General features: G+C 42.5%; 1 protein-coding gene across 2 annotated transcripts in view; it reads right to left on the bottom strand.

Moving 5' to 3' along the window:
• Positions 1–2,080: 2,080 nt before the first annotated feature.
• TMTC3 (transmembrane O-mannosyltransferase targeting cadherins 3) overlaps positions 2,081–25,261 on the bottom strand; it is a 35,674-nt gene continuing 12,493 nt past the window's right edge. For both annotated transcript variants that reach the window (XM_083400953.1, XM_083400954.1), the window contains exons 5-15: positions 24,461–24,560; positions 23,025–23,140; positions 20,304–20,476; positions 18,736–18,988; positions 17,094–17,242; positions 12,569–12,689; positions 10,765–10,876; positions 9,933–10,036; positions 8,312–8,481; positions 6,522–6,748; positions 2,081–4,867 (exon numbers count right to left, since the gene is read on the bottom strand). In XM_083400953.1, the coding sequence (XP_083257079.1) occupies positions 4,026–4,867; positions 6,522–6,748; positions 8,312–8,481; positions 9,933–10,036; positions 10,765–10,876; positions 12,569–12,689; positions 17,094–17,242; positions 18,736–18,988; positions 20,304–20,476; positions 23,025–23,140; positions 24,461–24,560 (2,367 nt within the window). In that variant the 3' untranslated portion in view covers positions 2,081–4,025. The remainder of the gene's footprint in view (positions 4,868–6,521; positions 6,749–8,311; positions 8,482–9,932; positions 10,037–10,764; positions 10,877–12,568; positions 12,690–17,093; positions 17,243–18,735; positions 18,989–20,303; positions 20,477–23,024; positions 23,141–24,460; positions 24,561–25,261) is intronic.

The raw sequence follows: 25,261 nt of genomic DNA, 5'->3' as shown, positions 1-25,261 counted from the left end.
GTTAAGATATTAACATGAAGTTAGGATTATAATTAATAATATATTATTGAGTTGAAAATGTTGTCCTCATTACAAAAAAGGAAAGAAAGAACTCTTAACTAGTCCGAATTGTCCCAGATGTCCAAAATATTCCACACATTCAGATAAACAATAGTTCTATTTACAGAGGTTTTCACTGACCCTTGGTCTGATCATTCATAAAATTTATAGAATTTCGATTGCACAGTTTCTCTTTAAATTTGGGCAGGTGAGTAAAAAGCAAGAGAATGAAAATGTGCTCATAAAGGAAAGGAAGCTTTGGGGTTAAGCCATCCATTGAAAAAGGGCCCTTTGAAGGTGCAGTGATTCAGATCAGGGTTTGATATTTTTTTAAGCCAAACTGAAGGCTATCAAGGCTGATGTTGAAACTAATTTCCTTTAACACACACACACGGTGAGTTTGGAAGACTCACTGCCTACCTAATCCGAGAGGTGCTGGAGGTTGTTGCACTCCCCAATATTTTTGCAAGGCCAAATAACACGGGCATCAAATACAATTATTGGGTTGAAACCTGCCTGGGGGTCCATCTGCACAACACATTTAAAGCAGTATCATATTACTTTAAACAGACATGGTTTTCCCCAAAGAATCTTGGAGAAGTCATTTGTTAAGGATGCTGAAAACTGTGAGGAGACCCCTGTTCTCCTCACAGAACTACAATTCTCAGAGTGGTTTAGCAGCAATACCTCCTCCCCAGAAACTCAGGGATTGGTAGCTCTGTGCATCAAAGGACTATCATGTGATAAGTCATATGAGATTTGCCTAAGTCAGGGATGTTGTTGCATTCCAGCTCCCAGCCAGTGTGGCCAAGGAGGATGGAGGACCACGGGCTCCCCACATCCATATGCATTGTCCAGGTGCTTTTGAGATAGTCTTTTTTACCTTTTCTGGCTGTGTGGACAAAGTTTTCTAAATAGAGACGCTCCAAATACTAAATCCAGGTGGAGAGGTCACTTGACCCTACAAGGCCTCACTTCACTACAGTCTGCTTCCAAGTTTGAACTGTTGGTATCTTCTTCTTTGGCGATCACTTGTAGCTGAGTAAGATTGTCTTCCATAAACACAGTTTTAACAGTGAGTCTGTTAAACTCACAGAGTTTAGGCCAATTCTGGATCCACATGTCCTTCCACAGTGGGGACATAGGTTTCCGGGCGGGAGTTGATCACAGTGAGGGTGTGCCTTCCTCTTAGCACATTTCTACCTTTCGTCCCGAGTTTGAGCATCTTCAAAGCCCACAACCCCTTTGGTAAAAACTGTTCTCCAATTGGAGCGCTTGCAGGCCAGTGTTTCCCAGTTGTCAGTGTTTACACTACAGCTGTGGTTGAAGCTGTCTATATGGTATATACACAGCTTCAACCACAGCTTTCTGAAAGTATGTAGCAGTTGAACTATATTTTGAATAAATGAAAGCCCAGCCTCCAGATGCCTAAACTATCTCTTGCTTACTTTGAATAAAAAGTCACTGGCACATAGAATCCTGGTATTCTTAACCAGGGATTAAGAAATACATGTATTATTGTTGTGTTTTGTGGTCATACATTAGATGTGAATGACTGGTAGCATTTGCCCTTTGTTCTTATTCCTTCCAAAGCATAGGATTTTTTGTTGCACTTGCAGGAACTTGAGATGCAGTTTGTGATATGGTAAAAGTTGAAATCCTTTTTTGGTGTGCACAAACTGTCTGGTCTTGTGGCTGACCTTTTTCCAAAAAACAAACAAATAAAAAAACAATCCTGAGTGTTCAGAGCTTAAACTAAGCACTAAATTAATTCCAAGCTATTTCATGCGATCAATTTAAATACAAGATGAAAAATGTTTGCTTGCGTCAATTACTCTTGACTTCCCAGTGTTGAACACACTGAAGAGCTCACAGTAAAACAAAACAAAAAGCAGCATTTTTTTTTAGGCAATCCAACAATATATTTAGATGGGGGGGAATGCATAGCCGCCAATATAAAATGCAGAAGTTATCAATCCATGTTTCATATAAGGAATTGGGTTAACTCATTTTAGAAAAACAATGTCATTAGTGGAAACCATTTGAAAACTTAGCAGACTGAATAAATATTTAATTAAAAGCCCTAGAACTTTTGAAATGAAAAGTGAAACATTTAGTGTGTTAGCAATCAAACCAGAAGTCAGTCTTTCAAGTTTGGAAACAATGCAGAATCTGGAGATTACACATCATTTCCAAATGGAATATACATTAGGTGTATGTGTGATCATCATAATTTGCTTTATGGACACATGATGATCCACACACGTTGCATGCTCTCTCCTACCAGGAAGTGCTTTTACTGCACAGCCTTCCCTAGCCTGGTACTTCCAAATGTTTTCAACTACAGTTCCCATCTGCCTCTGTCAGCATGACCAATGGCCAGGGATTATGGGAGCTGTAGTATAAAACCGCCTGTAAGGAATAAGGTTGGGGAAGGCTGATCAGGTGGTCCTCCAGTGTCCTGCGGAAGTGGTTTTCTCCAGCCTGCCCTACAGCTGTTGGGAGCTGATTGAGACCTGTTGCATGCAAATGATGTGCTCTGCCACTGAGCTACGGATCTTCCCAGTTAAGTCCAGTGGGGTTTATTCTCAAGGAAGTGTGCGCAGGATTGCAACCTTAGACAGACAAGCACTGGTTTATGTCAAAAAGTTAAAGCACATTTACAGTGATTGCAAAAAATAAAATAATGAGTAGTGATGTTTTGCAATCCATAAAATTTTGGGAGTCAGTTTGTGAGAAACTTAAAAGCACAGGATGCCCCACAAATATTGCTTAATTGAAAAGCAAAGGGGAAAAAGAAAACCCACAAAATTTTCCACACTGGATTCACACAAAGTGATTCCCTACAGCATGGCCGGGGGCTGTTGAGAAACAATCACATTTGTTTCTAAAACGTAAGAGCTCCATAGGATTGCAATAAATAGCATAAGGGGCAGGGAATTTCAATAAACTTGAATAATATTCAGTGGAGCCACTCAGCTGGGAGTAAGGAAGAATGGGAAGGCAGGCAAGTTTCAGCAATCTCCCTTCCCAATGCAAACCTTGTGAGTGACACAAGGATGGGGCTTTAGGGAGAAGGGAAACAGTTGAAAATTGCTTCTCTCTCTGCTCCACTGATGAAACCCTTAGCGTCAACTGAGTGTCACTGTTGAATACAAACCTCTGTGGGGTTTTTGCAGGGATGTCCCATTCCCCCCCCCCCCCCAGCATAGCGGACCGCTGCACCTTTAATAGGATCTGCGCAGGACTGAAAAAACTACAAAATGCATGCATGCACATACATAACATGAGTGATATTTCCTCGTTAACCTTCAACACATTCTGGAATGCCTGTAATTCCAGGGTGTAGGTAGAAATGGACTGTATGATGCATAACTTAATACCTATAAAAATCACCAATGACTTGATGAGTAAACCCAAGCAAAGAAAGTTATCCAAACGAAAGCTGCGTTCTTAAGTCATTTGCACCAGTGAATTTCCCTTACAGTCAGCCTGGAAGCCATCATACCTGAGGTACCCCTGTTAAAAAATTGCCTTCTAGCACTTGACAGTTCTTTAGAGGACACGAAGAACTGAAGATACCTGATTGCTAGTAATTTGCAGCCTGGACCTAAGCAGGTTTACTCTGAAGCAAGCACCACTGGAGTTCAGCAGGGCTTGCTTCCTGTGACTCGGCCTGCAGTTCTCAACAGCAGCATTAGAACTGCAGGTGCTGTACCTGGAAAATCCCCATGTTGTCAGTTATGTTCAAAACCCTAAACCAAAAACATTAGATTAAAATCCATTATTTTTACGACGTATTATTTCTTTGTGTAGTAGGAACAGCCTTCTCCTGCATTTCTTTTTAAAGATGATATGGTTTCAGTATTCTTTCCAAATTCAAAAGCTGCCTAGTAGTCATACTGACTGAACATAAGACGCACAGGCGCACAGAACCTCGGAAGTAGGTGCAAAAAACCTCCGGCACTGGAGGTATTCCCAAGAAATTATTCGCCATTCAATATACGCTCAATCTCTTCTAGTCTTTTCAGAGCGGCAACCCTTTTTTTCTCAATGTCTTTGATTTCTTTTGTAGACTTCTTTTTTGTCTCTTTGTCTGTGGTGTTCTTCTCCCCTTGCTTCTTGGGCTTCGCCTGCCCTTTGTTGCTGTCACTGTTTGTGGTCCGAGAGCTCCTCTGTTCATTTTTGGCCACTTTCAAGTTTTCATTTTTTGCCCCTTTCAAGTCTTCAGGAGGAGTTTTCCCTCCCTCTGAAGCTGTCGTCTTTTCCGAGGGAATGGTAGCTGCTTCTCCGGTACCGAGCAAAGCGATTTTACTTCGGACTATGCTCAAGTGACGCTGGATGTATTCCTCATGCGGCGCTAAGGCCAGAGTCTCCACCAAACACTTCTCCGCTTTGATCAAGTCCCGCTCCTCAAAATAAACCACACAAAGGTTGTGTTTCCCTTGTACGTTGTTAGGGTCCATTTTCAGAATCTTCTCAAAACACTCCTTAGCTCCCCGTATATCTTTCTTTTGGTTCATCAAAATGTCTCCCTTCAGGATCAAACCTTTGGTATGATCAGGGTAGTATCTTAGCAGCTCTTCCAGAACTGGCAAAGCTTTCAACTCCTTTGCAGTCTGGGAGTAAAGCAGAGCCAAATTGAACAGAGCGCTTCGGAAGCCCGGCTGAAGCTTTATGGCTTTTTTCATCCAGGTTTCTGCCTCAGCATCCTTTTTGTCATCCATTGCAAGCATGCCCAAGTTGAAATAGCCATTTGCATCATGAGGCTCTTCTTTCACATAATTTAGAAGTCTTTTCTTAGCTTCCGGCCTAAGTCTAGCATCACCTAAAGGAAAGAGGGAGAAAAGTATTATGAAATTGTCCTTTTGCTGCACGGCTGTGACAATACAGAACATGAATATATTCTAAACGAAAGTGATCACTATGTAGTTTTAGCTGCATGCTGTGCATGCTCTGTTTTCCAGTAAAATATAATAATAATAACAACAACAACAACAACAACAACAACAACAGGAGGAGGAGGAGGAGGAGGAGGAGGAGGAGGAGGAGGAGGAGGAAGGAGAGACAGAGCCTCAGTGAATGACTGACAGCAACTGACTTTGAATGCAAAAGGAGGACATTGCAGGAAGACATTGCAGCACACCAGACCCATAAAATTGGACCCGAAGAGGAAGTGATTTCTACAAGGTCACTAATGACAGGAGAGATGTGAATGCCATGAATACAGAATTCTGAGGGGTTCAGTAACTAGAAAATGGCAGTCAAACACAGCACATGGTGTCCATGGGTACCCTATGATGAGAAGAGTCTGAGATTTTGTTCTGGAGGAATAAAAGACTCACCAGAACCCCCCAGTGAATAATAAGAGGGATTAGGGGGGCTATGGGCATACTGAGCCTAAAGGGGGGTGGACTTATGCTGTAGGCAAGGCCATGAGTAAAAAGGTAAAGGTAAAGGTACCCCTGCCCGTTCGGGCCAGTCTTGACAGACTCTAGGGTTGTGTGCCCATTTCACTCAAGAGGCCAGGAGCCAGCGCTGTCCGCAGACACTTCCGGGTCACGTGGCCAGCGTGACATCGCTGCTCTGGCGAGCCAGAGCCGCACACGGAAACGCCGTTTACCTTCCCGCTAGTAAGCGGTCCCTATTTATCTACTTGCACCCGGAGGTGCTTTCGAACTGCTAGGTTGGCAGGCGCTGGGACCGAGCAACGGGAGCGCACCCCGCCGCAGGGATTCGAACCGCCAACCTTTCGATCGGCAAGCCCTAGGCGCTGAGGCTTTTACCCACAGCGCCACCCGTGTCCCTAAGGCCATGAGTACATTTATAGTATTGAGTACATTTAACACATTAGTATTAAATCTAAACTGGTATAGTACTCAGGATTTACTTAACCATGCAAGGGTGTTGAAGCTGAAAAGAATGAGAAGTCAATGTTGTCTCCTCCATGGATGGAAAGGATTTTTTTTTTTTTTTTGCAACTCCTGCTTCTGCCCAGCCCAATCTGTTCTGGATGGTAGCAGCACCCTCTGGAGCAGGTTTAGGGAGGGAATGGGGTGGGGACGAGGAGAAATCACTGGAAATCATCTTTACACCCTCCTTCACCAACTGATGTTCTCGTATCAGCGGAGGAGACATCATTGAACACTGCCAACTGTACTAATTGCACCATTTGTTGCTGTACTTTGAGGTGTAGGTAAAACACTGTCCTGCTCATGCACCTTTTAAAGGGGTTCAGTGTCTGTTTTGTATTCATGTGCTCTGTGTCAAGCTAAGGTGGAATCTACACACATATAAAAAAACACTGTGGAAATATTTTTTTTTTAAAAAAATGTTTTGAAAAATATATTGAATTTGCCACAGCTCACCATCGCCATCTAGAGTCACATTTGTATATCTGCAGCTGAGTACTAAGAAACATAACACAGCCCTTGGTGTGCACATAATACATTTGTGAGTTTTAAGTGAACACACACACATACCGGATTCTTGCATTAGTAGTGCAGAATTAAATAGTGCTAGTTTATGACTAGGATTCAGTTCTAATGCCCTGTTGAAGTTCTTCAGAGCTTCCGTCGGATCTTTCAGTTCAATGTAAACAATTGCCAAGTTATACCACAGGTCTGCATTGCTCCTATCCAGTTCGAGGGCTCGAAGGTACGCTTCCTTGGCTTGCAGAGGTTTGTTCATTTTCAGAAGCAGTTCACCCCTGTTGAGGAATCAAACTCAATGAGTCTGATGTCTTTTGAATACAAAGTAAGGCGCAGAGTTTCCAGAGTGAGAGACTAGCTGGATGGCCCCACATCTTCAGGTTCTTTAGAAGAACAAGATCTCAAGCTGAAAAGGGGGCCTTTGTTACTTGAGATCAACATAGACCAATTTATAGAACAGATTTACACATCCCTAAAAGAAATGAACAACATGAGCATTGGCTGGCTTTCCCAACCAGGTGCCCACTAGATGTTTTGAACCTCAACTTCCATCAACCCCAGGCAGCATGGCCAGTGATCGGGAGTGGTGGGCTTTGCAGTCCCACAACGACCATGGTGGGTACCAGGTTGGACATGGCTGATCTATGGGCTTGCCCACTCTTGCAGTTACACCCTTCAAGAGTCAATTTTGGAGGCAGAGAATCCCTGCAGATGTTCTCTGGACTCCACTATGCCTGACCACTGGCCATACTGGCTGGGGCTGATGGGTGTTCAACCACATCTGGAGGGGCACAGGTTCCCCACCTCTGTCCTATTTTGCTCATGATGCATTTAGTCAGCTTCTTAAGTGCCAAAAGGTTCTGTTCCCATTTCTTAATAGCATTCTGGAAGGAGAAGGAATGCCCAGCCTGGCCTTTTCAAGAGTGCATTCCAAGCCCATGAACTCCTTTGTTTTATTATTATCTGAAGTGTACACAGGATGAAGAGCTACAACCAGATGCAAAAGGAGAACCCATCCAGCTTGGCTGGCTAAAGCAGTACATTCCTTGCTCATTCTAAATAGTTCCTTTGTGTTATCCAAGCAGTCACGGGGCTGGAGTTAGACCCAGTGTACAGGGGAAAGCCCTTGAGACTGGACATATATTCTTTCCCAGATCATCTCAAAAAATAAGTTGTAGTGTTATGACAAGTCTACACCAAGAACTTTAAACATGTCTCTGTCCAGAATCTAACGCTAAATATGGACGGATAATGGTGTGCTGCTCTGGCTGTGTGCAAGGGTATTTCCTGCAAAGAAGGAGATACATCTGTAGGGAATTCTAACTATGCATCTCTGTTGATGCTGAATCATAAGGTCAAAACTTTTTGTTTTAAGTGACCGGTGTAGATGATGGTAATCTAACTCCTTTCCTTTGTAACTTAGGGAAATGTGAAATGTTTTCCTGCTCCAAGAACTTTGAACCTGAACCTTTCACACCTATGCATCTTGCCAAAGCTGATTGCTACAGGAGGTAGTCAATGGAAATGGGGACCAGGTTCCTGGGAAGCTGAGGGAGCAAAAAAACTGTGTGAAGGACAACATTATTATGCAGTAGGGCAGCCATTGCTAGGTGGGGATGATGGAAGCTGTAGTCCAAAATGGCTGGAGGGCACCAGGTTGGCAAAGACTATAGTAGGTTATGAGGCACTCTCTTCTGATCAAGGCCCAAGGTTATAAAGAGATAACCCTCTTGCCCAGCTGAGAGATGTCTTAAAGCAATATACCTTGCCGCCTTATTCGCAGCACACTATTTTGCTTACATTAATGAATGTCTGGAAATATCTCAAAACATAATAAATACCTGCTTATGTACGCCTGTTTGAAGTCTGGCCTCATGCTAATGGCTTGGCGATATAACTGGTCTGCTTCTTCAAGGCGAGACTCATTCGCTCGAATCAGGTTTGCAAGATTGATATAAACATTCAGGTGGTTAGGAGCGACTCGGGCAGCGTATTTTTTACCTGGAATAATCTGACAGCAGAAGAAACTGTTCTTAGGCCTTGAAGGCATTAAATTGAGCTGAATGACAAGATCTTAGTTGGTCTCTAAGGTGCTACTGGACAATTTTTTAAATTTATTTTGACAAGATCAGCGACAGTATCCACACATATCTTTAAACCATAGTTAGGTTTAGCTCTAGTTTAAGGGTTGAAGGACACAACATGTTGGTGCACAGCTCTTCCCTTCTGCTACATGGCTTGGCTTAGCATCTGAACCGAAGCTCATAGTTTGTTTCCCTTGACAAATCATGAGCAGTGAGCCCAAAACAAAACCTTGGTTACAGCTCATTTTTTTGGGAGAGAAACCACAAATCTGGCTTTGTGTCTAACACTAAGGAAAATAATAACTTAGCTTTCAGCAGCAGGGACTACAATTTTCAACCTGTATACCAGTATGCTTGCCCATTCACCTTTTAGCTGTGGTTAATCTTAACTATGGTTTAAAGTGACCTGCAAACCAGGGCTATGTAGTAAAAACAGCAGGTTTATGTATATCTTTTAAAAACTGCTTAAACGAAGATACAGTGGTGCCTCGCAAGACGAAAAGAATCCGTTCCGCGGGTCTTTTCGTCTTGCGGTTTTTTCGTCTTGCGAAGCAAGCCCATTGACGGAGTAGCGCTATTAGCGCTATTGGCGATTTAAGGGCTAAAAACGGCTTTTTAAGGGGTGGGGGATTAGCGGTTTTGCTGCTAAAATGCTTTTAGCAGCTTAGCGATTCAAAATAAGGGGTTTTGGAGCAAAAAAAAAAAAAATTCAAATTTTTTCATCATTTTTCGTCTTACGAAGCAAGCCCATATGGAAATTCGTCCTGCGAAGCGCCTCTGCAAACGGAAAACCCTTTCGTCTTGCGGGTTTTCCATCTTGTGAGGCATTCGTCTTGCGGGGCACCACTGTATATCTCAAAATATTATTATTTGTAAAGAAAGAGCTACTTCCATTTGCACCAAAAGTAAACATGTCATTGCAGAGCCATGCAGTGAATGACCTGCAGGCAATATCTAGACTGCATCATTGTAATTTTTTTAAAGGAATGCAGAAATTTTAGGAAGCAGAACAGAGTTAAGTTCCACTGCTACCACTCGGGCAGGCTTTCAAAGATTTGCTGTCCCACACTGTACAAAAGCAAATGAATAGGCTTCCTAGCCTAGGTAGTGGTTTAAAGGGGTACAACCTTTATTTTCACTGCTATTGTCCTTTAGAATTTATGGATTTATGAAATTCTGGATCTTGATGAATTGTACGAATAAATGCATAGCTTCTTTTGACCACAATTTTATACATTTTTCCAAGATAACGGAAAGGTTAAGTCAGGATGCTGTAATCTGCACAAATAATTAATGAAAAGGAAGAAGAAACTGTTGCTTTTAAAATGATATTCCGGATCTACTGAAAGTACATTTGAAGAACTGTTGTCCTACTTACTTGTGGCATCAATGATTTCGCAATCAAGTAAGATTCTTCAGCTTCTTTGGTTCTGTTTAAGTTTTTATAAGTCCTTCCTACATTCATGTGGGCACCAATATCATCTTCACATGTAAAGAAACAAATATTCATATTTTCCCCCCTAAAAACATTTGCCTTGGGAATAATGTTAAATGGCATCCGAAGATAGAATAAACAGGCACAAGTTTTATTCAGAATACATCTATGCCAAGTATGGTTGAATACAATTGCCTGGTTCTCATACAACATAAAGCCATTGTTTGCTAAAAAACAACAACCCTAGGCTTGTTCGATTGTCCAAACCCAGCCCAGTGGCTTAAATATGTTTGCGACCAAAGAACCAAAATCTGAAGACATGGTTTCCTATTGGCTCACAAACCTTAGTTCATTTTAACTATGGCTTGGTGGAATGTGCAATGCTGTCATCTTTCCTTAACCATAGTTTGTTTGATCATCTCCACTCTAGATACTCTCCAGCTATGAAGGCACAAGACAAGCTGGAAAACGAACCAAACGTTGCAGAATAAAGGCATGGTGTGATTGTCTTCTCTGGGAGAACACGTGGCTAATACTGTTTTACAATACAGTTTCTCAATAGCTAGGTGAAACAGAGAAAACCCCTTTCAATACCTTTTTGAAATATTGCTATTGTTCAACTGAGGATACAAAATAAGCTAGCCAGCCATACACCCTCATAAATAATACAGACCCCCTATGACTTCACAGTATTAAGCAGTCTGTAATTATGCAAAGACAGAGTACAATCTTTATTTCCTGGCCAGTCCCTCCAGAAAATTGTTCCCAAACTCACCAGGTTGCACTTGGGTGGCTTGTATGAAGAATCTCAACGCCCTTTCAAAATTCTTTTCATTTTCCAAAGCATGGCCCACATTATTCCAGAGTTTAGCATTGTTCTTATTTACCTGACCACAGAGAAACAAACTTAAGTGCATCCAACAGAGGCATGTGCCATACAAATTTAAGTAATGCAATTTTTTTGATTTGTGAAAGCATTAGCCTATCTGCCAAATCCCTTGGACTGGGTGGAGGGGAACTGGGTAACACCCATATCCAACCAAATAATTTTCCTCATGGAGTAACTTCTCCAAGCACAAGGGCACTTTCCCTCTCTCTCCCCCCACGTCATCGTCCCCCTAATCTGCTCTGGAGTTCCAAAACTCTGGAGTAGATTTGGGGGGTATGGCAGGTGGTGTGCAAGGAAGCGAAGGAAGGAAGGAAGGAAGGAAGGAAGGAAGGAAGGAAGGAAGGGGGGTAGTTCCACTGCACTTGTGGAAGTCGTTTGGTGCACACTATGATGTAGGGTGGGACGCAGGTGGCGCTGTGGGTTAAAGCCTCAGCGCCTAGGGCTTGCCAATCGAAAGGTCGGCGGTTCGAATCCCCCGGCGGGGTGCACTCCCGTTGCTCAGTCCCAGCGCCTGCCAACCTAGCAGTTCGAAAGCACTCTCGGGTGCAAGTAGATAAATAGGGACCGCTTACTAGCGGGAAGGTAAACGGCATTTCCGTGTGCGGCTCTGGCTCGCCAGAGCAGCGATGTCACACTGGCCACGTGACCCGGAAGTGTCTTCGGACAGCGCTGGCCCTTGGCCTCTTTGAGTGAGATGGGCGCACAACCCTAGAGAGTCTGTCAAGACTGGCCCGTACGGGCAGGGGTACCTTTACCTTTACGATGTAGGGTTGTACTCAATTAAGTACAGTGGTACCTCGGGTTAAGTACTTAATTCATTCCGGAGGGCTGTTCTTAACTTGAAACTGTTCTTAACCTGAAGCACCACTTTAGCTAATGGGGCCTCCCGCTGCCACGACGTCACCAGAGCACAATTTCTGTTCTCCTCCTGAAGCAAAGTTCTTAACCCGAGGTAATATTTCTGGGTTAGTGGAGTCTGTAACCTGAAGTGTATGTAACCTGAGGTACCACTGTACCTGTCTGTGTAGGACCGTCTTTCATACATGGGAGTCTTTCATACATCTGAGCTACTCAATGCAGAGAAAAGAAATCTACAGAACTCATAATAGAAAAATGATTTTTTTAACTCATGGTGGATTACAGCAATGCACACACGTATTCCCTAGTGGCTTGTGCAGAAAATGCCTGTAGCAGTCCGTTAAATCTAAAACAGGGGCAGGCACAACAATGTTTCCCTGTAATATCCAGGTATCCTTTCACCCTAAATGTATTTCGTGTGCACTTGAGAAATCTGACTCCTATATCTACTTTCTTCCTATAGAGACTCCATTGAGATTTAAACTGAATCTTGTATTTTCCCCAATAGCTTTACCTATCAAACAACAGATATATCCAACACAACCCTCTTTAGAAGTTCAGATTTCAATTCAACACTATATTAAGGGGCTAAATTGAGGAACCCTTTCTGGGTTTTAAATGAACTCTCTGTAAGAAGCCATAATACAATTTTATTTTTGGATGTGGACTTTTAGATATGAAGCTCAGAGTTTCGCATTTGAAGAAAAAAACACCAACAGAATTTGGTCATCCTGGGCACCACTGTACAGAACACACCCAACAGGGTTTTTACAGATCTGAAGTTCTTTCCTATGATGAGAAGTAAGAGAAAGTTGGAATCGCAATATTGTACCTTCAAGGCAGACATGAACAGTGTATATTCCGATTCCCAGTCCCAGTTCCTGTGCAAGGTTTTTAAGGCATGGATAAACAGCACCAGAGAGAGGCAAACCCAGGATAGCTTTCTTAGGACACTGGGGGGGAAAAGGTGGGAAGAATACATTTAATTCCATTTCTATCACTGGATAATAGACACCCCAACCGTGCAAGCAAATACCAGACTTGCCCCATCTTACTTTCTTAGCCACCCCCACCCACCCCCATCAGAGTCATGCATTTACTCCACCTATTCACACTTAGTTCCCCACTAGAGTACAGAGCCTGCCGCATGGAGTTGCCCACATAGTTTCAAACAGCTTGGGAACAAAGCAAAATAAAATAAAATACGGATGTTAAGGTGCCCGAAATGTTCTGAACCTGCAGCTGATTTTTATCCACCCTTCAAACTGGGGATTAAGACTTTTCAGAAGTCATTTCTGCTCTTAATGCTATAATTGGTTATATCCTTTCATTCAATTCTCTGAGGATTTTGTTAGGACGCTTGGAAGGCTCTCTGTGTTGAGAGAATTGTGAACTGGCTTGACGTCTATGAACTGTGGCTATAATCTTAACTCCCCATAAATGGCAGGACTCTTAATCCTCCAACTGTCAGATAACGGCTTTCAAAGATTTGGAATCTAGCTGTAATGGCCAAATTAATGAAGACGTCCGCCTACACAACAAATAACCAGCAATCTGAAACATTTGACCAGATTTCTGTAAAGAAAAGTTAATGGTTTGGGACATTTAATAGCAGTAAGGTATTTCTGCTGCTTTTGTAAAAGTTATTCCTTGTCTGATTTCTTATTGATACTATTTTCCAGATTTAAAAATACCAGCACTAATACTGTGCTTCATGGACCAATACCAATAATTCTGCTGTTAATGTCATTCCAGAAATTCTGTGGTTTTATAGTCCTCCTCCAAGAGGTAATCTAAATAATTCACAGACAAGACGTTAAGAGGGGGTAAACAGTAGAAGGGACCATGAGCAGCAGGAGAGAGGGCAGACAACAATTAGGCGGCAGCAGCAGAAGAGCAGGGAGGATGAGGTTAGTTTATGAAGGGAAGTTAGAGAAACAGCACTAAATGCGAAGGTGCAAAAGGCAAAGCAAAAGGAAACAGACCATTCATCTGAAGGGTGGGAATCAGAATAGGGGAAAGAACAGGTGATTTATAATTTAAATAATGAGTAAGAAAATACCACTGAAAATTTAAATGTGACATTAATGGGGGCCTCTTTTTAATTTTAGGGTAGTGCCCACTTCCCCCCCACTGCAACCTTAACATCTGCTCCAGAGAGTCTGCAACAGATTTGAGAGAGGGCATGGAGGCGGACAAGGGCAACTACACACAGATGTCACCCTAAGTACTGAAACTTCCATGCTGATCCTTGTCGATAGATAATGATCACCTTGCTTTTAATATCAAAGGACAGAGAGCTTGAGCAATGTTTAGGCAACACTGAATAATGCACTAAGAAGTTGGAGAAGCACAACATGTAGAGAGTGGCTTTCAAAGGTAGATCACAACTATCATATTCCACCATCTACCGTGTTGTTTGTGTGCTGAGACAATAACCGGTTAAGCAACAGCTGCTGGTACAATTCACACGGGGCTGGAATCAGAACGCCGCTTAGTGAAAACTGCATTACTGTGCCACAGATTCAGAATTCTTGCCATGTATTGATTCACTGTGGTTGTGATCCCACCAGAAACATGTATTGCAATTTACATGCCTCTGTTCATGTACATGTCAAGGCTGCTGATGGATTTATGGCATCTTCCGCACTCATGGGGGAAAATGAAATAAATTACCAAAATGATGTGCTATTTTACATCTTGCTAAGCTCTTAAGACGGATTCAAATGATTAAGGCTAGAGAGCATGTTTGGTATTCACAGATATTACTCTGCATCTATATATAGCCCCTGATATTATGAAAATGTACTTTTGAAAAGGAATTTTAATTACCTAATAAACTGCAACTCATTTCATAATAATGATTAAAAACCTGTTGGGAGGGGGGGAATCAGCAACTGATAGTATCTCCCCCTCCAGTAAAGTCAAGCTGGAACAGATTCTCCTTAGATACACCTAATTTACATTTTCTTTGTTCTCATTCTTAAAAAGAGAGAGCAATGTAAGAGAGAAACAAAATTAATCATTTGTTTCTTTGATATAAAAAGATCTGAGACTAATTATTAGGATTAGCGTGGCTAGAAGTGTAATTAGTAAGCTGTAACAAATACCTTCACACCAAGTACAATGTTGGAAAGCAATTACGGCTCTTTCAAAGAGATGTTGAAAACATATCTGACTCTTGGTTTGAGAACACAAAGCCTGATCTAGAGATCTCTCTCTGTGTGCGCATCTGAGGTGTAGATATAGATCTCCTGCTCATGCTTTCCCATTTGTGTCAATGGAGGTATTGTGCATGCAAACACATTATTGTGGCGTATGAAGGCTAAGGCCCCTTCTTTGTCCTATATAGGAAAACAGGCAGGCAGGGTGACCATGTGGCTCAGTTCACGGCAGGGATATTGAGAGGATAGGGATATTGCAAGGATTCAACAAGGGTTCCTTGCCTACTGGAATCCTTGGAATAAGGTTCAAAGCAAGAAGGGTCCCTGTTTGCAGGGAAAGTGCCATTGTGCTCTTCAGCACACAGAAAGGACACAGGTGGCAATGCGCAAACTGGTGGACCCTGTTTCCCTACCATGGATGGTACTACCATGATCTATAATGCAACAGTTGCCCAACACAAATTAGGGTAAATACAGTCCTTGCTGATCCTCACTGCCCCTACGACAACCTCAAGCTTCCATAGGAAGTCACCTATGTTCAGCTGGTCCTGACTTTGTGTGTGTGGGGGGGGTCATACAATATGGTCCCCCTCCCCACAACAATGCTATTGCCATCTATCAGGAAGAAGCATACCTCAATACCAGGAAAAATATACAAAAGATGCACAGGCTTGGGGTTGATCAATCATAATAGAGATTGATACAAGGTGACCATACCACACGCAATTGCTCTTGCCCGTACATGTCTCCCTGTCTCTCACAGACCACACTCATAGACACCATTTCTCACTTACCATTTATGCCTTTTCCTCTCTCACACGCCACACCTCCTTCCCACAAAGACCACACACACACTTCTCTCTTTCCCTCTCTACCACAGGGAACCTCTCTCAATCTCATCCCACCCACAATATTCAAACCTCTCCTCTTCCCCATTTAGAAAAACTCTTCTATGGACAAAGGAAGTGCCAGCCATTAATACACAAGGGCCACCAACCTGGTGCCTGTGGGCAATGGGTTAGTGATCCCTAAACTATAATGTCAGCTAGTGAGATGTATTTTAGGAAATTACTCTTTTAGACAAGTATGGATTTTAAATCATGCCTCATGAAGTTGTACAGTTAAACTACAATGGAGACGACTCCCCAATCTGCTTTTCCTTCCTTGTTCCAACTTATGGAAAAGCAGGGGTTCTGTTTTCAAATTGAAAACACAACCATTTTATAATAGCCACATGATGTTTCAATTATAAGAAGTGCTCAATCAAATATTTAAAAAGATCCCTTTATCATATTTAGTGGAAAATTATATGAAGCAAACACAAATACATAATAGCTATGGGATCCAAGGGAAAGGGAAAAGGGGGGGAAATTTACTCAGTGTGTAGGATGTACTCAAGATTGTTTTCAACAAATATTTATTCATTCCATGCCAACCATTTAAAAAAATGTAGTGGGCTGCTGCAAAAGAGATGGAGCTGCCTGTCTTTCCTCCATCAATCCCAAGGCTAGTGAACATTTTCTGCAGGCTAGTAACTTCTGTAGAATTGTTTATAAGACTGATTTAACAGGGCAATCCTCAGCGCCACTGAGTTCACGTGGACATGCTTCCAGGTAAGTGTGTATAAGATTGCTGCCTAAAAGAGTGTTTTAAGGTTGCAATCTTGTGCACACTTTCCAGTGAGTAAGCCTCACTGAACGCAATGGTGGGTAGGCAAACATAGGTGTCCATTGCAAATTACTAAATAGCTACTTTCAAAATATTTTTACATTTTAAACAAGGCAATTTCATGCTATGCACACTGCATACAACTGAGGGATTTTCATCAGACGTTTAAAAATGGTATTATTTTGTACTGTGTTGATTTTGCTCAAGCCGCATTTTTAGAAAGAGTGGGTTATAAATTCTTAAATATTGATAATAATTATTGTTGGAGCTTTATCCTCATATTGAAGGACAGAGTCGCAGTTGTCACATTTGTCACGGGATATCCACAAAAATGGCCTTCTGGCCAAATGGAATGACACATAAGGGCACATTAACCCATGACTTTGCTAATCATGTTAATGGAAAAAGATGGTAAAGCGAGTTAAGAGCTTGAGCCACAGAGACAGCTGCCATGCATGCAACGCCACAACATTAAATTGCCCCGTGAACCCCATTCTCACCCGCAAGCCGTAACTTTTAACCTACCTGTTGCTTGAGAGCTTTTTCCACCCATGGGCTACTAGCATGCAGAATCCCATGCTGGGAACATACAACACTCGCTCTGCTACTACGAAGCCAACAGGAAAAAAAAGGTTGGAGGCTGGGATGAATGGCAACACTATTAAACAAAGTGCCTAAAAAAAGCAAAAGAAAAAAAGACACACAAACACTAGCTAGAATTGCAAATTGTGCATATATATTCATATAATGTATTATTCACTACATTTCTTTACCACCACCTTTCTTCTTTGGCACTCTGACATTCATAATAAAATAACAATAATTTTGAAGTGCAAACGGCATGCCTTCAGTTCTACCGAAACCATGACCAACAGCGCACTTTATCAAATCTGTAGAACAAGTGAGCTGTAAAATGAACGGAAGAAAAATCTTGTTATGGCTTCAGCTGATCCAGATTGCAAGACATGCCTACTCAAGAGTCCTGAATCGCCCTGGGGACTGCTCCTATATTGAATTTTGTTTGAATTCTCACACCATTTCCGTAGCAGGGATGGCTGTTAACAAGTAATAGAGCAGCTGCCAGCATCCTTGCTGTTCACAAATTTTGATTCATCCCTAGCGTGTGGGGGAGAGAGAAAAAAATCATCCTGTCCTAATGTTCACACTGTTCCTAGTGCTACTGGCATGATGTCGTCGTAACCTGACAAAAAAACTTTGCTGCCAACATGGCCCACATTGCGTGAACACATTACTGAGGGGGAGGGGAGGGATACATTACAAGGGGCGATAAGAGTAGAGGGGGAATTCGGCAGTCACGAAAATACACTGCAAAGCAGACAGTGCAAAGTTAGAGACACGCTGAAAAATGAGGCAAATGAATGGCAAACTATTGACAAACACTACATACCATGGAACCTTAAACCATAGCTATACAATGTACCAATTTGATGGTTACCAATAACATTCTTAGGAGCACTGATCTAACTCAGCTTGATATGTGGTCATGCTAAATAATAGAAAGTTAGGACCTACTAGGTGGTGGCAACAAATATATAAAAGAGAGTTAATTTAGGGGTTCCGTTCCTGGCCCTTGCATTCATCAGCGGACCACATGTAAGCCCATTCTACCCTTTTCCAAGTCCAAAAGCACCCACATGTCAGTGAATGAACACAAAATGGTCTAACAAAGGAAGCAAGGTAGTGGAGGTGAATGAGCACATATGTAGCGAGGATCAATTAATATGAAGCAATGGAATCTGGCAGTGCAAGTCCCTGGTGCATGGCCCCTAAAAGGTGTATGAACACAGCGCATACCCAAAGGCTCTAAAAGGAAGGAAATGGATTTCCCTGTTAACCAGTTTAAGCAGCACTTTAAGGAATCATTCTATCAAGACTAATGCATCTTCATTTTCTAGCACTCAGGGCCCTTTGATGCGTCTAGTGTTAGACTTAAAGAGCTTCTCAGAATCAGAACCTGCAAAAAAGTTTCCATTATCATCTGAATATTAATATTTTCAGGTACAGTGGCAGGATGGAGACAGGCACCAGGAGACTGGAGGAGGGGAAGGGTTGTCTGAAAGAATAGCCAAGATGATTTTCTCCTGTGAATTCTGGTCATGGACCATTCTTCCATTTCAATTCTAAATCACATTGAGACATCACTTACCATCAACACAGTCTTGGAAGAATCTCCAGCATAGCGGAGACTGAAGATGAGCAATGTTCCCAAAAAGCAGAAGAAGGCTATGGTGGCAACATTTCTGATGTCTAGAAGAGATTCTACCAATGGTATGGTGCCCATCGTCCAATCGCAACACAATTCCGAGGGATTAAGAAGCAGCCAGGCATTCACAGGAAGGAGGTAGTTGAAAGTCAGCTGCCTTGCAGGAGATGGACTGACAGCAGCTGGGTTATCGAACCTAGTTGAAAGCAACAACAAACGTTCTGTTTTAAACCGTTCTGAGTAACAGGAGATCCCAAGACACTGCAAAGAACAGCAGATTCTGAACTTAAATCATAGTAATTTGCCATAAGAAAAGTTGGAGGAGAAAAATCTTGAAATCTCCAACTCCATAATTGTTCAAGCTTTGCCAAGATTAACAAATGTAAGCCATGGGCCATAACAGTTAAGTGAATCTGATAGTGTATACTCTTTCTCACTGCTGATCAGCGACCAGAATGGATTAAGGAGAACCTCAGAGTGTACTGAAGTCCACAAGAGAATCATGCAAGAGTACATCTGGCCTGCAAGGGGGAGGCTACATGTGCCTTCTGATTTCTAACACCCTGTGTGTAAGTCCCTTTGCCTTCAAGTCTTTGCAATGACCTAATAATGAGTCACAAGTAGAGGTCAAGTTGAGGCCTGTCTGTTCCCCCAGCAACTCCTTCAGGAGCCTCACCTTAGAACAAAAACCACTGAAGAAAAGAGATAGCCTAGTCGTTGTCCGGCTGCATTCTTATCCACCTGAACTACTATAAAATATAATCAATCTGCCTTACACATTCTGTCTCAATAGCATGAGCTACTAGTGTAGAACTGTGCTTCTGTCAGAAACACACATCAGCCATGCAGCCTGTCATCAAGAACAAGGTCACTTGCAAAAGAATGGCTAGCATTCTGAAAACGCTCCCTTTAATTTAAAAAGTTGTTTTATTCTATCTGCACTGACAGAACTGGCCATGGCCTAGTGTATTTGCAATGAGACTGGAAGCTTCCACTTCAGTTTTAGATTAACCACAGTTAACAGGCATGCTGCCTGAACCCGAAACTGTGGTTATTAATCTCTACTACAGTCAATGAAAATAAGATCTCTTCATATCATAACTATGGTTAGCAAGAATAAGTAAAGATTAGCCAGCATGGAAAGCTGTGGTTAATCTAAAATGTACACAAAACCTTTCATATCCTTCCTTGTGGCTTTGACAGAGGAGGGGGGTTGTTCAAGCCCAAGACTTCCCGAGGCTTATTGTGTAACACTAAATTGTGATTTAGTGGGCATTTGGTGAGAACAAGATGCCAGACAAGCTTGGCCACTGGCCTGATCCAGCAGGCCTTACATATCTTCTTCTCAAGGACATGAATTAGGGATATACCTTAGTTTTCAGAGAAATCAAACAATATAAAAGAATATCACCTCTGCAATAAATCCAAGTGGACACCTGGTGGGAACTTACTCATCACCAAGTTGTAACATTTCATAATGATATACTGGGTGTTTTTTGCTTGTTTTTTACCTTGTAAACACTGGCAACTGCGACTGAATGACCTGGACTCTGATCACAACAAGAAGCAGAGTACTGAACATCAGAACTATCAGCTTCAACAGCATTTGGAGCATACAGTAAGGAATGCTGCCTTTGCCTCGGAGAATCTGTAGCACTGTATCCCAAAGAATAGGCAAGGTATACTAAAAAAAAAAGGGGGAGGGGAGAGAAAAAGCTTAGTTTTCAAGCAAAGTAAACCTTTCAGTGCCATTCACTGCCATGAACCAACACCAGGAATGAATACAGTTATGGTTAGTTAAATTGATGGACCACTTTTCAGTTTTGAAGTTCCCCAAACAGCGTACAATAAAAGCGCAAGCAATAAAGTCACATAAAGGCAACAAGAGGCAGCATAAAGTAAGCACAGCCATAAGTACAGTCCACAAGTCTTGCAAGAGTGAAGTGCTTCTATGGATGCCATTAATGCTTTGCTGCTGCTGTATTTTTTATGGATTCCAGCTGCTGGAAGCTTTTGTGGTGGCTCTATTCAGTCAAAGCAGCCTCTGCAAAGACTCCACAGCTACTGGGCCATAGCTGCAGTGCCCCTGATTTCATGTACTTCAGAGGTTTGCCAGGCTGGGTTGCTTTCTCTGGGGAGTCATGGCATGGCAGTGCAGCACATAGGAATGAGCCATCCCATTTCACAGCCCCCGCCTCACTTACTGAGGTTGTGCAGCTGTGGCAGCTTCTGGTGGGATCTCCTGGGAACCCACCACCATGCAACTCCAATGGTGGCAGGGCACCCATGGGAGTGCTGCCCCACAAGATTCTGCCACCCAAAGTGGCTGCTTCAGTGTGCCTCATGGGCAGTCTGGCCCTGGAGGTGTGGACTGCACACCTAAAGGTAAAGGTAAAGGTACCCCTGCCCGTACGGGGCAGTCTGGACAGACTCTAGGGTTGTGCGCCCATCTCACTCAAGAGGCCGGGGGCCAGCGCTGTCCGGAGACACTTCCGGGTCACGTGGCCAGCGTGACATCGCTGCTCTGGCGAGCCAGAGCCGCACACGGAAACGCCGTTTACCTTCCCGCCAGTAAGCGGTCCCTATTTATCTACTTGCACCCGGGAGTGCTTTCAAACTGCTAGGTTGGCAGACGCTGGGACCGAGCAACGGGAGCTCACCCCGCCACGGGGATTCGAACCGCCGACCTTTCGATCGGCAAGCCCTAGGCGCTGAGGCTTTTACCCACAGCGCCACCCGCGTCCCTCATGGACTGCACACCTAATCATTGCCAAATCATTAAGGATTCTCCCTCCCCAATTGTTGGATCTCAGACAAAAGATCTTACTGAAATTAAAGGCCTGACTATTTTGCTTTATGGGAGAATGATGCCTACCCACTGACCCATCCATCCACCTGCCTATCTATCTATCTACCTATCACGGATGGCCAACCTAAGGTCCTGCCCAGGAGTAGGAAGAAAAACACACAACCCCAAATCCAATTTGTGACAGTCCCCTGCCCCACAATGTTTATTACCAAAACTTGCAAAATATCTAAGAATGCAGATATTATATATACACACATTATGAACAACTTCAGAGAACCTTTTCAGTAAAGAGAACAAGGTAGATTCAAGGAACGTGAGGATAGCATGTTTTCCAAGTTAATTTTAAGGACTGGGTGTGTGGGGGGGGGGGGGGATGAAACTTATTTGTCTCATTCTTAACCACCGCAATTATAACTTCTAAACCTTGATTTAAAAGTCTTAAAGTTCACCAAATTAAAAAGTCGGCCTGTTTTAAATTGAAAACATTTCTATTGATATTTTGTTGGGTGCTTGCATGCTCCCCACCCCCCAGCTTTTATACTGTAAGTAGCATACATTTACGTAGGGCGATTATTTGATTACTTATTCCCCTATTGGCTCAGAGGTGGATCTCTAGAAATATGAAAGAGTCAGCGCTCTCCTCCCCAGTTGCCACGCCCTTCTCAGAGGAGCCAGAAGAAAAGCCAGGATTTTGTAATAGGGTGGAATGATGCTAAGGAAGTTCTGTTCAACTGGGAGGGATGCTTTCAAAACATCTCTAGATGGTGATTAATCTTGAATTGCTTTGAAGACAGGTGAAAGAGGATCCCAAGAGACATTCAATGAATAGGAAAATTAATCAAAGTCTTAATAAAGAAAGACACTGAAAAACGGCTATATGTAATCACATGATATTATGATGAGGACTGATCTGAGGAGCCAAAATATTTTTATTGGTTCAGGATGATGGGTTGCATTTATTAAGCTTGCTTGGTTTGATTTGTGAATAGAAATCATGTGTGTAAACTGGAAATGTATAAAAGCCCATTTCTTTGGATGTGGTTCTTTTACAGCCTCCTCATTTTTGAGGCTGTCCCTATGCACATTGGTATTTCAATAAAGGCCTGTTTTTTCACTTGAGGCCTGCATCCTTTTTATTTTTGGTTTCTGGGAGGGTAACCTGCAGTCCAGGAACCCCTTTTAAATTTCTCCAACATTGTGAGTCAGTCAGTCTGTTCTGGCACAGCAAGATTGACTAGATTATCTTGAGGTGATTTTTAGTTCTATGCTGCCACGAACCTTTTGAGGGGTGCAAGCCACCCACCCAAGCATGACAACATAAAATAAGTGGTCACATGAGCACTGCGTATTATCACAAAATTAGAAATGTGCACAATTCTTGGGTTAACCACAGGCTTAGAATGAGATTGCACGAGTTCCTTACCCCTTGAGCTATAAATACTTCATAGACACAACAGATTCCCACTACTGTTATTCCTTGTTCCTTACATAATGTTGCCACAGCCACCAGAAACACAGTCACTGCAATAGGAGTCCAGACTGAAATGCAAAAGAGACAAACGGTTAGCTGGCAAAAAATCTAGGGAAAGAAAACGGTGTTATTTGTAATTGCCGAGAGCATGACTAGCAATACTTTATGAATTGGGAGCTATCATCAATTTCCTTATCCTTTTGTAGACTCAATGAGGTGGGCAAGTCAATCATACTGGGTTGAACAAAGCACATTCCTACTGCTAGTACAGTGGTACCTTGGTTCTCAAACTTAATCCGTTCTGGAAATCCGTTCCAAAACCAAAGCGTTCCAAAACCAAGGTGTGCTTTTCCATAGAAAGTAATGCAAAATGGATTAATCTGTTCCAGACTTTTAAAAACAACCCCTAAATCAGCAACTTAACATGAATTTTACTTTCTGACAAGACGATTGATCCATAAAATGAAAGCAATAAACAATGTACTGCAGTCACACAATCAATCAATCAATCAGTAGCTGAACTGGGTTCCACACAGTTACAAAAACAAAACAAAAAGAGCCACAAAAGCAAAAATGCAAAACAACAAAAACAGACAGACTTCAGCGTAACACCCAAATGGGAGCACGCTCAGCTTCCGAGAAACGTTCGCAACCCGGAACACTTACTTCTGGGCTTGTAGTGTTTGGGTTCCAAGTTGTTTGAGTACCAAAGCGTTTGAGAACCAAAGTACTACTGTACTGAAAGCTAACAATAATGTAGCATTCTCACCTACACAGACTTAGAAAGCAATCCTTGTATACGCTGCCTGTTTTTGAAGTTTTTAGAGGTGGCAAGTAGGGCTCTATGTTCCTTTAAAATGAACCTAAAAACTGGCATTTTAACAAGCACATTCAGATGAAAAGAATCCATCCTAGCAGCTCCTTTCCCACCTGCATTATCTCCAGGCAGAGTTGAGAGAGACTCCCATCTAAAACCCTGAAAAGCCACTTCCAGGCAGCACAGGCAATGCTGAACTGGTTGGACCAATGGTCTGACTCCTATGTTCCAATGGATAACCAATGGGAAGCTTCCTATGTTCCTAATGATGCTTGAGGCCAAACAGGGTTTGAATGAGGAGTAAAACCAATCAGAATGCATTGATTTAAGAAGAGTGCCTCTTACTCACACTCACCAATTCTTACCAGTAGTGTACTACTACTGGTATACCACTGGTAGTAAGAACTACTACTACTAGGACTGCACTATTAGTACTCCACCTTTGACAGAAGGAAAGGGAGCATCAGAGACCAACACAAAGGGCAGTTTTGATAGCTTTCTTTTGCAGACTACACCCTTAGAGGTCATTGTATCTGTGAATAAAACTACATGACCCAAAGCAGGTATTTACCAATCGTGTTTTCTGGACCTCTGGACTTGGTATATGACAAAAAAGCAGCTAGGAAAAAGATGGAGGAGAGAAGCTCCGCTCTGCCCACTACACCAGTTACCTAAACAGAAGAGGAGAGAGTGATCATTAGGTAAACAAAACTAGGATGTAAAGACAGAAAATAAAGCAGCCATGCAAGTGATGAACAAAGACTACAGGATAAATGCAATCCTTAGGGGCACCTGCACCCAAAGTAAGCTAAATAAGAAAGCAAAGACAAGTGGAGTGTGAGCTTCTACTACTTTGGTGACGGACGATGTCAAGTATAGCATTATTGTGCCCTCATGTGGCTGATAAATGGAAGTACTCAAATCCTAATTCGGACTGCTCTGTTTTTTATGTACAAAACGTGGTGAGAAAGCATGCCTAACCAATGACATTTTCGGTGGATGCATTTATAGTCTCACCATGTGCAACATGTGCAAGTGCTTGCTCAGAAAGACATGCATGCACCAATTTCCAGAGGGCTCAGCCTTTCCCAGGGTGCCCTCCAAGGGTTACAAGACCACCACCATTCCTGAACACTGGTCATACTGGTTGGTGCCGAATAAAGTTATTGCCCAAAATATCTGGTGGGCACCAGATTGGGAAGACTGGCCTTTGCCATAATAAATGTACTGTTCATTTTTTGAGGTTATAAAAGCACCACAGAGGAACATAGAACATATTCAGTTAGCAGAACCATCTCCCAGGACTTGAGTGCTTGGAGCTTGACTGTTATAAACCTTCAATGTTGTTTATTTCTGCAACTGATCAGCCATG

The sequence above is a fragment of the Podarcis tiliguerta genome, assembly GCF_965153285.1.
Source record: "Podarcis tiliguerta genome assembly, chromosome: 10".
Lineage (NCBI taxonomy): Eukaryota > Metazoa > Chordata > Lepidosauria > Squamata > Lacertidae > Podarcis > Podarcis tiliguerta.
Note: the sequence above shows the minus strand (reverse complement) of the source record. Positions and strands in the feature narration are given on the sequence as shown.